This window comes from Gastrolobium bilobum, unplaced genomic scaffold (assembly GCF_033153095.1).
Source record: "Gastrolobium bilobum isolate Gb01-03AN ecotype WA unplaced genomic scaffold, APGP_CSIRO_Gbil_v1 utg604085, whole genome shotgun sequence".
Classification (NCBI taxonomy): Eukaryota; Viridiplantae; Streptophyta; class Magnoliopsida; order Fabales; family Fabaceae; genus Gastrolobium; species Gastrolobium bilobum.
Window position 1 is genome coordinate 1,461 of NW_026897583.1, and position 13,124 is coordinate 14,584.

Below are 13,124 nucleotides of genomic sequence, written 5' to 3' on the forward strand. Positions count from 1 at the left end.
AACTTACTGGCCGAAGGAAGGCTCTTGGAGGCAGACTATATTATATCTGCTCTAGCTGGGCCCATGTGGCTTGAATAGGCACCTTCCTAAGGGTGTACCTAAGTTCTAATTTGGGATGACTGTAATAGACTATGCCACTTAGATTATTTTGAACCTCTTATATGCCCTTGAAGTACGATATTTTGGAATGTTTATGTTTTCATGGACTTATGAATTTAGTAGGAAAGATTAAGTAACATAAGCCATTATCCGCATAAGACACTTAAGTAACTACCCACTGGGTAGTAGTCAACACTAAGATTATGATCATGTAAGTGAGCTCCTAAAATAGCGCATAAGTATAAGTAGGGTAACCAAGTAGAGATTAATTTATAAGTAGACCGTAGACAAAGAAAAAGAGAAACTCATGACTAGAGGAATAGATAAGTTAGGGGAATGAACGAAATTAATTCCCATTAGTAAATCTTAAGTTAACCACGCTTAAGTTCATGGATTCCGCGCATTGAATGTCAAGCAATGTTACACCTTTGATGGCCTCATTAAGGGTGTTACAGCCGGGGCATTAGTCAATCTGAAGGGAATGACCAAGTACTCATAGTGCCCGTATCTTGATCTGAAAGCTGTCTTAGGGATGTCCTCCGGTTTGATCCGGATCTGATGATATCCTGATCGAAGATCAATCTTCGAAAACACCTTTGCACTCCTTAACTGATCAATTAAGTCCTCGATACGAGGCAATGGGTATTTGTTCTTGACAGTCACTTTGTTGAGTTGCCGATAGTCTGTGCAAAGTCTCATTGATCCGTCCTTCTTCCTTACGAATAGAACTGGTGCTCCCCACGGGGATACACTGGGTCGGATGAAATTCTTCCCTAGCAGGTCTTCTAATTGCTTCTTCAATTCTACCAATTCAAGGGGAGACATACGGTAGGGTGCAATTGAGATTGGTCCAGTCCCGGGAATAAGTTCAATAGAAAACTCCACTTCCCTTTCAGGGGGAAAGGTGGTAATGTCGTCAGGAAATATATCCTCGAATTCTTTGACCACGGGAATGTTCATCAACGGGATCTCGCTCGCACCTACTAGACCGGCTATTAGCATGAGAGTGCAATCTCCCGATTCGACCGGTGGAGTATTGGGGAGTGGGGTCCCCATCATATCCCCGCCGACTATTATACTTCGGCTGTTACAATCAATTACTACGTGTTGTTTGGCCAGCCAATCCATTCCCAAAATCAGGTTCAGTTTGGCTAAGGGGAGGATTATGAAGTCTTGGTTGTACTTCTTTCCTTTGTATCTGAATTCTACACTTCTACATGTGAAGTGAGACACTGTCACTTCCCCCGTCGCAGAGGTGACTTGCATAGGGGATTGCATTGGGCTCATAGTTAGGTTAAAGGCTTTTGCCACATAATCAGCAATGAAGGAATTGGTCGCACCAGAGTCAAATAAAACAGATAGTTCCTCATCACATATATTGATCGTACCTTTAACTAGTTCGGCCGCCTGGTCCGCCACATGTTGATCCAGCGTGTAAACTCTGCCCACTCTTGGCGCCTCTGCGGCTGTCTGTTGTTCTCCCCATTGTGGACAATCTTTGATGAAGTGTCCTTCTTGGCCGCACTTGTAACATTGTGTCGACCCATTTAAACAGTTGCCAAAATGGGCCTTCTTACATTTGGGGCAATTGGGAGCCCTATTGCCGTTTCCTCGAGGATTCCCGGGCCTCTTGAACTTATTACCATCACGCCTGGGCTGCCACGGTCTGCCTTCGCGTTTTCCTCTCCATTGTCCATTCTTAGCCATCGGAGCTTTGGTTCCAGATCCGCTGGTCTCTGCAGGCTTCCTTGCTTGCAATCCTATCGCTTCCACCTTTCTACATCTGTTCACCAGGGTGGCTAGGTCACAGGGGTCGTTGCCAGCTACCAGTTCCGCAATCCTAGCGGATAAACCCCTTTGAAATTTTGCTGCCAGGAAGTCTGGCATGGGCATAGTTCCTCGGTAAGTTGCCAGTCGGAGTAGTTCGTTGAATTTAGCATGATACTGATCCACCGTCATGGTTCCTTGCACGAGTCGATCAAACTCGCCTTGCTTGCTATCCCGGATTGACATCGGGAAATACTTCTCCAAGAACATTTCTTCGAACATGGCCCACGAAATTGCCACATTTTGCATCACCAAGGGTTGGGACGCATTAGCCCACCAATGATGGGCGTCTCCTTCCAACATATACACTGAGAATAGCACCTTTTGATCATCGGTGCATTGAACCACTCTGAATATTTTGTCCATGGCCTGTAGCCACTGCACAGCTACTATTGGATCGTGTCCTCCCTGAAAGGAGGGCGGCTTGTGCTTCCTAAATGTCAGCAGCAGATCTTGATTATTTCGGCCAGCCGCTCCATGTTCTGGCTGCGGTTGGGGTCCGCCACTACCTGTTCCTCCAGTGCCTGAGCCACTTGCGACGTTATTATTATTGGTCGCGTTGTGAGGGTGGCGCCTGATTTCATTCAGAATATTTTGGAACATTTCCCCTGCATTAGTCTGCATCTGGGTAATGGTGTCCCGTAAGGTGTTAATCTGGCCTTGTATGTCCTCTTGTCCTTGCGGGTTACTGCGAGTAGGTACCCTACGTGGAGGCATAATGCTGCACATATGTTACAGGTAAAATAAAGGAGTTAGAGTGTAATTCTCATCCTAAAGATCAGAAATTTGCTCTGATACCATAAAAATGTAACACCCTTAATGAGGCCATCAAAGGTGTAACATTGCTTGACATTCAATGCGCGGAATCCATGTACTTAAGCGTGGTTAACTTAAAATTTACTAATGGGAATTAATTTCGTTCATTCCCCTAACTTATCTATTCCTCTAGTCATGAGTTTCTCTTTTTCTTTGTCTACGGTCTACTTACAAATTAATCTCTACTTGGTTACCCTACTTATACTTATGCGCTATTTTAGGAGCTTACTTACATGATCATAATTTTAGTGTTGACTACTACCCAGTGGGTAGTTACTTAAGTGTCTTATGCGGATAATGGCTTATGTTACTTAATCTTTCCTACTAAATTCATAAGTCCATAAAAACATAAACATTCCAAAATATCGTACTTCAAAGGCATATAAGAGGTTCAAAATAATCTAAGTGGCATAGTCTATTACAGTCATCCCAAATTAGAACTTAGGTACACCCTTAGGAAGGTGCCTATTCAAGCCACATGGGCCCAGCTAGAGCAGATATAATATAGTCTGCCTCCAAGAGCCTTCCTTCGGCCAGTAAGTTCTCAAATATCTCCGTTATTTTGGAGTCATTATCAACTGCACGTGGTTGCGCAGGTTCCTCTTCAACTCGTACCAGCCTCCTTCCCTGTCTTACCCATTTAGTCATTTTTTTCCTGAAAGTGGGTTTCCCCAAAGAGGGGTGAGATTGGGGGTCTCAGTAAGGACTCACAGTTGGAGCAACCTCCAAACCATGATGCTTACTCCTGCAATAGTCACATAATAACATGTACAATAATAGAATGGCAAAACATTGGAAAAATAGTTTGGAAAATAATCATGCTTTCATATCATCATACCAATCCTGCCATGGCAATTACTCTCCATGGTCTTATGGACGAATACCCAGGGTCCTCGTCAGGTTGCCTCTGTGGTATTAGTGCACATGCCATCTTACAAAACTTGCATGAATAAACATTAGTTCCAAACAACCAAACATATCATGTAATGCATCATATAACATATTGCAGTCAAACCTCACTTTAACATAAAGGGGGTGGCAACCATAGGGTAGCCGCTTCAACAACCATAAATCACTTACACAATAGTCTTGTCTTATCACTTCCCAAGAGTTCAAGGTGGTTCTGGTCCTTTCTTGTCCCTTTGGTTCGGCCTAATAACATAACCATCCTTAGTACATAGTTCTAAAATTAAAGATCTAAACTTAATATTCCTCTTGACATAGGTTCAGCCCTTTTTGATGAAATGCCTTAGGAGATGATTTTTACTAGTTGTTCTCATGCATAGGTCCTATCCATTTCGGCCATACATCATGATACTTAAGAAAACATTCACAAATTTCTTTTCTAAGCTTGTTGGGGTTCGACCATTTAGGGGTGTATACCTAGAGGACATTTTTGATAACATGTTCATGGCTTAAATGCTCATATAAAATGGTTGATCCTTAAATCAGACTTTAGACTATACTTCCCTATACATCACATTCGGCCATTTTAGGTTTAGGTTGTTTAGCCAATGTTTTGAAGATTTGGAGAGTGCATGCATATCATTTAAGTTCGGCCATGTAGAGATGGTATAAAATAGGAGATGATTTCTAGGATGATAGATGCATGCATGGCTTTATTAGTCCAAGATCTAGTCATGTAGAGTGGTTAGGGTTCATTCTACTAGCTTGAAGAGATGAGGTCTTACCTTAATGATGATAATACAACTTTATCTAATGCTTCACACGTGGTCTTCAAGGAGCCTTGAGTTGAGAGTTGCTTCCAACAACCTCTTGGTCTCTTGCTACACAAAGAGAGTGGAAACTTAGGGATCCTTAGTCTACACCAAACGAAATGAGGTGAAGCCTTTACCTTACCCATGTGGGTGAAGACAAGAGGGTTTGGAGAGCTTAGAATAATTTTGAGATGATCCTAGGTCCTTGAACATGCTATGGCTGAGGCTTAGGAGTAGAGAAGGATGAAGTGTTTGAGTATTTTACTTGCTTGGTTTGTTTGGGAAAGGGATGGCCGAAGCCAAGGTGTGAGGGAGAAGGATTCTTTGTCTTGATGCTTAGTGCTTCACGGCCTTAGGGGGAGGAGGAAGCTCTTTGCTTGTTCTTTTATTCAAGCCTAGTCATCATTTCCTTGGGGTATTAGGTTAGAGGTGCTTGAGTGTTACTTGAGAGTGTGGAGGAAGTTATTCACATGCATTGGTGGTGAGTGAGTGATGCTTGAGTGTGAGACATCTTTCCTTGTCTTTGTTGATGGAATGGCCGAACATGTAAAGGGAGGAGAGATGGTTGTTCTTTGTGACCTTTGCATGTATTACACTTGGCATTTGTTTGGTCTTGGTGAGAGGTTTGAGTGGGAGAAAAGCAATCCTTGCTTGCCTTAGTTGATGGCCGTGACATAGGGGGAAAGAGGGAAGATATTTTCCTAATTTTTTATTCAAGTCTATTCATGATGAAAGCTCATAATTCAAGGAGGGTTGAGTGTGAATTTGAACTAGGGTTTCCTTGCTTCCTTTGTTGTTTGGCCAAGGTTGAGAGGAAGTGAAGAGTTTGGTCATGTGACTCCTTGGTGACCGTGTGTGCCTAGGGAGAAGGGAGACTTGATCTTGTAAGGTGTCATGCATGGCTTGAGTGTGTAAGAAGAAAGCTTTCCTTTTCTTGTCATGTGTGCGCCCTCCAAGGTAGCTTAAGGGAAAGTAATGTTGCTTTTGGTTAAAGTAAGTCACATGCATTGGTTAGGTTTGGAGTATTTCTTACACAAACTCCTTCATCACTTTTCCTTCCTTATTTAGCGCCTAGGGGAATGTGAACACAACTTCCTTTCCTTCTCTCCTTGTCATGGCCTAAGTTATAATGTGGGGAGGTGTAACTTCATACAAATTCTTCCTATCATGTGTTGCCACCTCATCTAGGGCTTATCTTTGAATTGGATTGGGCATAGTGGTGTTTTCGGCCCAATAGTGTTGATGGAGAGGTTTGATCATTAGTAAATGGGCTTAGGCTTTGTTTGAGTGGTGTGGGCTTGGGTCTTTATGTACTTACTAATTGGGCTATTCCTTATTCAATTCATAAAATGGGCTTGCATTGCTTTGGGCTTATATCCTTTCTCACTTGATCTTAACTTATTTATATTCTTAAGTGGGTTGGGCTATGACATTGTTTGGGCTTTAAACCACATTGGGTTAAGTTACTACTTATCTTATTTAAAATGGGTTCTAACTTATGACTAATGTTGCTTATTCAAAGCTACTCGTTCACTGAATATGGACTTGATCCCTTTTCATTTCATTTCATTAGGATAATTTCGAGTACAAGATTTTTGGGTTATTACAATATACCATTCACCTGCATTTGTTGAGGTGAATAAGAAGAAGCAAGAGATAGACATTCATTAGGAGCATGACTGTCCGTATAGTAGTCACAGACAAAGGCAACAGACCGAGCTTGAACTCCCGCGATCTGCATCTTGTCAAGCCTGGAAGTCAAACTAGCCATTTGTTGAGCTAGCAATTTATTTTCAGCCAGAACTGACTCATTACCTTCTAGATGAAGGCTACCTTTCTTAGACTTTGAAGATACCCCTTGATTTTCATTCCTGGCCATCCTCTCTATCAGCTCCAGAGTTTCATTCGCCCTCATGGTTTTAATAGTACCACCAGCTGCACCATTCAAAACCATTCTATCTTCAGGTGTGATACCATTGAAAAATATTCTGACTTGATTACTAGCAGTCAAATTATAATGAGGGCACCTCCTCATCAAGTCCTTGAACCTGTTCCAGGCTGCACACAATGTTTCACCCTCAGTTTGAGTGAAGTTGGTGATATCATTCACCATTTGATTGTATCTCTCCATGGAAAAGAACTCTGCAAAGAACTTTGTAGACAAATCCTCCCATGTAGCAATGCTCCGTGCAGGCTGCCTCTCCAGCCAGCTAAGTGCTTCTCCCTTTACAGCAAAAGGGAATAATCTCAACCGGATAGCATCAGCAGACACCCGAGGGTGCTTGGTTGAGTCACATATCATTAAGAACCGGTCTATGAACCTGTGAGGATCCTCATGCTCATCTCCTCCAAATTGAACTCTCTCCACCAACTGAATTATGGAAGACTTCAACTCCCAATTATTGTCAGCAACATTAGGTTGGACAATGCTTGAATTAGGCCTGTTGAAGGCTGGAGTGAGGATGGTACCCATGAGTGGATTTTCAGCTTCATTATTAACTGCCATGGTTGGGATTTCAGGTGCTTCTTCAGATCGAGCACTTGGCACTTTTGATTTCTTCTGAGCAAGTCTTCTGTTTCTCCTTTCAAACCTTGTAATTTCAGGATCAAATAACAATTTTGTAGGATCAACCTTGCCTCGCATAAAACTTCAAGAGAAGATTAGTAGCAATGTTCAAAACAAATTAAAACAAGAACATAAGAAAATAAAATAAAATAATCACAAAAAGAAAGAAAAATCTTGAAATTCAAGATTATAAGATATAAGAAATCACAATCCCCGGCAACGGCGCCAAAAACTTGATACAGTCCGGCAAGTGTACCGATCGTTCAAGTAATAAAGTGATAGTAATAAAGTGATAAGTAAGTTATCGTCTCCACAGGAATTGTGAGCGAATATCTTATAAACATCCTTTCAAGATATAAAACCCAAGTGATTTGAAGAACAATAGAAATTAAAGATAAAGACGTATTTTTGTATTTTAAAAATAAGAGAATGATGCAAAATGATTTGGGTAAAAATATGAGAAATATTGTAGCTAGAGCGCACTCACCTTATGATCCCCACTTACTTTGGATTGATTCACAATATTTATTCATATAATTACTCGGATAAATTATTATCTAAAAATATTTATTAGTTAACCCTCAATTCCTTGCAAGGTTAACCCTTTAATCCCCAATTGGAACCCAAATTCCTTGCAATGTTCCTCATGGTATTAAGAAATGAACGCAATAATTTAAGCATCCGCAATTAAATACACATCTATTCCTAGCATGCATACCAATTGTTGTCCTACCCCCTTTCAAGATGAAAACCCCAATATTCCTATCTAGGGTTCTAACCCTCAAACTATTCCCAACTATCAGATTGATCAGTTCTAATAAAGAGAATAGGAAATACGCACTAGGTAGAGACAAAGATAATTATACAAATGAATAAAACTAAATCAATCCATCGTAACAAGGGTTCACATAGGGCTCGTGACCCTAACTACAATAAAAGAAAACTAGCCAAGCATAATCATGGCTAAAACTAATCCAATATTCAAAAGCATAAAATTACAGAGAAAAGAGAAGAAGAAGAACTGTAGAAGAATCCTCTTGAGCTCTGCCGTCGGTCTCCTTCTGAAGAAATAGGTCTGAATCGTCTCCAATGTCTTGGAATGGTGGAGGACCACCCTTTAAATAGGCAACTGGTCAATCAGGTTATAATCTTTGAATTTAATTTCATTAATTTTTCATTTTGATCATAATTCCACAATTCAAGGATTGCATTCATGACGCCCGCACGATCAGCGCCAAATCCGTGACTCCACAAATCAAGGACTGCATTCATGGCACCAGCACGATCAGCGCCAAATCATTTCCTTGTTTTCTTTCAAATTTCGAATTTCTTCACCTTTTAACCTAATTTCTGTGCAAAGTCACCTATTTATAAGACTTTTTTTCTTCTTCCAAAAATACCCTCGTGGAATCGCGTCAACAGGCTTTTTATAATTTTGTAATTTTCACTTCTTTTACCTGTAAAAACACAACCAATAGGTGAGAACTATAATTGAAAAGAAAGAATCAATATAATTAGCAAATATATATTTAAATTGCTCTCTTATGACCCAATTCTTATCAATTTTAACATGGAAAAACCACACTTGCCAGAGGCACATCACATATAATTTCATATTTAGATATACGAGGTGTTATAGATTTCCCTTCACATCCTTCAACGCCTTTTTCAGTTTGTATCATTTTTATGGGAATATCTAACGGATGACGCCAAGGAAGGAGAGTTATTATTGAATGATGAATTTTGAATATAATTCATTGTTGCATGACGATGAATGATGGATTTAGAATATAATTCATTGTTGCATGACGACAAAGAAATGGAAATATCTTATGCATGACGACATGTAAAGGGAAATATCTTACACATGATTTATGTGTAACCCTTTATCCTATGGTCTGAGAAGTTATGTTATTTATATGTAACTGTTCATCCCATGGCTTATTTTCATTATTTCTAATAATTTTCACAAGCATAAGATTGTAATTTCACTATATAGGAGAATCTGAACTCAAGGTACACGTGAAGACGCATATGTTGTTACAACAAACGAGGCATATCTTGTCCTTGTTATTAATTTAAATAATTGCAGTGAAAAAAAATTATGGTGGTTTTGACTGTAATGTTACATTTTTCAGGAATATAACGCTATGAAGTTTCAAATATGTATGCTTCCGGGAATGTATTTCATTTGATTAAATAATTGTGCATTATGAGTTGGTCTAATTTACTATTATGTGAAAATAATATTAATCTATATTTATTTATTTTCTGAGAATACATATTTCATGGGATTTGGTGCCTGACGGCGATGGATTCAAAGCATGTATTGACATAAATAACAAGGCAAATAAAAATGACCTGAAAAATTAAATGAAACTAGAAGATATGCCTGCAAACATGATAAAGGGATATGATGAAGATATGGACAAAATATTACAAGACCAGGTTAACCATTTGCTGCAAAAGCACAGTCAAAATTACAGGTAAAGAGATGCAAATTTATCTTGAGGTATTATTACTTCCAACCTTTTATTAATTGATCTCCTTTTTCATTTTAGGTTAGTTAGAATTGGCACAAAAGTAAAGCTATGTATGATATACAAATTTTGATTGAGGTACAATTTAGTATTATAATATTTTTATAAAAATTATTTCTTACAAGTGTATTAATAACAAGTATTAATTAAGCAGTGGCGTGGATGCTCACGAACGTGGACAACCCTACTTTTAAGAATAAAAAATGACATTGTTAAATATAACTAAAGAAAAGAGCTTACGCGTAGAAGTAAAAGGTAGAGACATAAATGGACGTGTAGTAGGAGATGTCTACAGAATTTGTGAGACAGAGACCTGTTGTGTTCAGGTATAATTTTATATTTTAAATTAGTTTTCTTCTTCGTATTTAATATTTGTAATTTCTCAAAAATTTAATATCTTTAATGAATAACATATATTGTCAATAATTGTCTTAAATGTAGATGTGCGTCTAGATGCACTCCACTTTTTGTTTTGTTAGTGAGTAGGGTAGAGGATCAATTAGAAATTTAATATATTAGAATATCTATCCTCTTTCATTTATTAGAAAAGAATATTGCGTGGAGGACACATATTCTATTATTTTTGGTATGTTGAAAGGGAAGATTTTTCAAAGGTAAGCACGTCTAACTTTTATCTATTTCATGTGTTTTGGAGTGTCTTGAACTGATTGGTATCATAATTTTTTGTTTCAAAGTAAGATTTCCCTTCACATCCCTCAACGCCTTTGTGTATGGTAAGACATGTTACAAAAATGGTGTAAATTTTTCAGTTTGTATCATTTTTATGGGAATATCTAACGCATGACGCCAAGGAAGGAGAGTTATTATTGAATGATGGATTTTGAATATAATTCGTTGTTGCATGACGATGAATGATGGATTTAGAATATAATTCATTGTTGCATGACGACAAAGAAATGGAAATATCTTATGCATGACGACATGTAAAGGGAAATATCTTACACATGATTTCTGTGTAACCCTTTATCCTATGGTCTGAGAAGTTATGTTATTATGTAACCCTTCATCCGATGGCTTCTTTTCATTATTTCTAATAACTTTCGCAAGCATAAGATTGTAATTTCACTATATAGGAGAATCTGAACTCAAGGTACACGTGAAGACGCATATGTTGTTACAACAAACGAGGCATATCTTGTCCTTGTTATTAATTTAAATAATTGCAATGAAAAATAAAATTATGGTGGTTTTGACTGTAATGTTACATTTTTCAGGAATATAACGCTATGAAGTTTCAAATATGTACGCTTCCGGGAATGTATTTCATTTGATTAAATAATTGTGCATTATGAGTTGGTCTAATTTACTATTATGTGAAAATAATATTAATCTATATTTATTTATTTTCTGAGAATACATATTTTATGGGATTTGGTGCCTGACGGCGATGGATTCAAAGCATGTATTGACATATATAACAAGGCAAATAAAAATGAGCTGAAAAATTAAATGAAACTAGAAGATATGCCTGCAAACATGATAAAGGGATATGATGAAGATATGGATAAAATATTACAAGACCAGGTTAACCATTGGCTGCAAAAGCACAGTCAAAATTACAGGTAAAGAGATGCAAATTTATCTTGAGGTATTATTACTTCCAACCTTTTATTAATTGATCTCCTTTTTCATTTTAGGTTAGTTAGAATTGGAACCAAAGTAAAGCTATGTAATATATACAAATTTAGATTGAGGTACAATTTAGTATTATAATATTTTTATAAAAATTATTTCTAACAAGTGTATTAATAACAAGTATTAATTAAGCAGAGGCATGGATGTTCCTGAACAAGGACAACCCTACTTTCAAGAATAAAAAATGACATTGTTAAATATAATTAAAGAAAAGAGTCTACGCATAGGAGAAAAAGGGAGAGACATAAATGGACGTGGAGTAGGAGACTTCTACACAATTGGTGAGACAGAGACATGTTGTGTTCAGGTATAATTTTATATTTTAAATTAGTTTTCTTCTTCGTATTTAATATTTGTAATTTCTCAAAAAATTTAATATCTTTAAGGAATAACATATATTGTCAATAATTGTATTAAATGTAGATGTGCGTCTAGATGCACTCCACTTTTTGTTTTGTTAGTGAGTAGGTTAGAGGATCAGTTAGAATTTTAATATATTAGAATATCTATCATTTACTTTGTCTATGCTCTCTTTCATTTATTAGGAAAGAATATTGCGTGGAGGACACGTATTCTATTATTTTTGGTATGTTGAAAGGGAAGATTTTTAAAAGGTAAGCACGTCTAACTTTTATCTATTTCATGTGTTTTGGAGTGTCTTGAACTGATTGGTATCATAATTTCTTCTTACAAAGTAAGATTTCCCTTCACATCCCTCATCGCCTTTGTGTATGGTAAGGCCTGTTACAAAAATGGTGTAAATTTTTCGTATTGTATCATTTTTATGGGAATATCTCACGCATGACACCAAGGAAGGAGAGTTATTATTGAATGATGGATTTAGAATATAATTCGTTGTTGCATGAGGACAAAGAAATGGAAATATCTTATGCATGACGACATGTAAAGGGAAATATCTTACACATGATTTCTGTGTAACCCTTTATCCTATGGTCTGAGAATTATGTTATTTATATGTAACCCTTCATCCGATTGCTTATTTTCGTTATTTCTAATAATTTTCACAAGCATAAGATTTTAATTTCACTATATAGGAAAATCTGAACTCAAGGTACACGTGAAGACGCATATGTTGTTACAACAAACGAGGCATATCTTGTCCTTGTTATTAATTTAAATAATTGCAATGAAAAATAAAATTATGGTTGTTTTGACTGTAATGTTACATTTTTCAGGAATATAACTCTATGAAGTTTCAAATATGTACGCTTCCTATAACACCTCACAATTTTAAATCAAGTAATTAAAATATTAAGTGAGCAATCAAGTGATGGATTAGTGAAAATCCAAAAGATTAGGCCAAAATACAAAGAAAGGGCAAAACGGTAATTAGCCAACACGCAACCCTAGGAAGATAAAACTTGAGTAGAAGGTCTCAGATGGTAAAAATAACCCTGGAAATGGGTTCAGAACGAAAAATTGAGTGGACAGGCAAGTTTCAGAAAAATCAGTCAATAGTGTTTTTCGCGGGTAAAAATACCGCGGTACGATTGCACCGTAAAACGTGCCGATTGAGTTTTGAGCTCTAGGTTTCAAATATGAGTTAAAAATGGTCTAATGAGTTAGGAAATATGATTTCTTATAATATTCGATGAAATTAAGACAGTTTGGGGAAGCGTGCCAATGGCGCGCATAATAGCTTAAAACAGTGTTTTCTCCGAACGAATGGAGGACTCTTAATTCATCTGATCAAGCCTATTTAAAGGGGAATAGTTAATGTTAAAAATTTGAGTTTCTAAATAGGTTGTAAATTTACGGACGTTTAGTGGAATCGGAGGAAAATTCGGATTAGTTTTAAAGAGATGGCAGTAAGTAAAATATGAATATTATAGGACTTATGGGAAACAGACTTAAATGTTTCGTCTGACCTTGTAGATGAAA

The 13,124-nt window shown here is 37.4% G+C and overlaps 1 protein-coding gene across 1 annotated transcript; it reads right to left on the minus strand.

The window, feature by feature from the left end:
• Nucleotides 1-519: 519 nt before the first annotated feature.
• Nucleotides 520-6,966, minus strand: LOC133308296 (uncharacterized). The gene is made up of 2 exons (XM_061508909.1): nt 6,782-6,966; nt 520-2,647 (listed from the first exon to the last, which is right to left on the minus strand). Exons 1-2 carry the CDS (start codon nt 6,964-6,966, stop codon nt 520-522), a joined length of 2,313 nt encoding a protein of 770 aa, XP_061364893.1.
• Nucleotides 6,967-13,124: the final 6,158 nt, after the last annotated feature.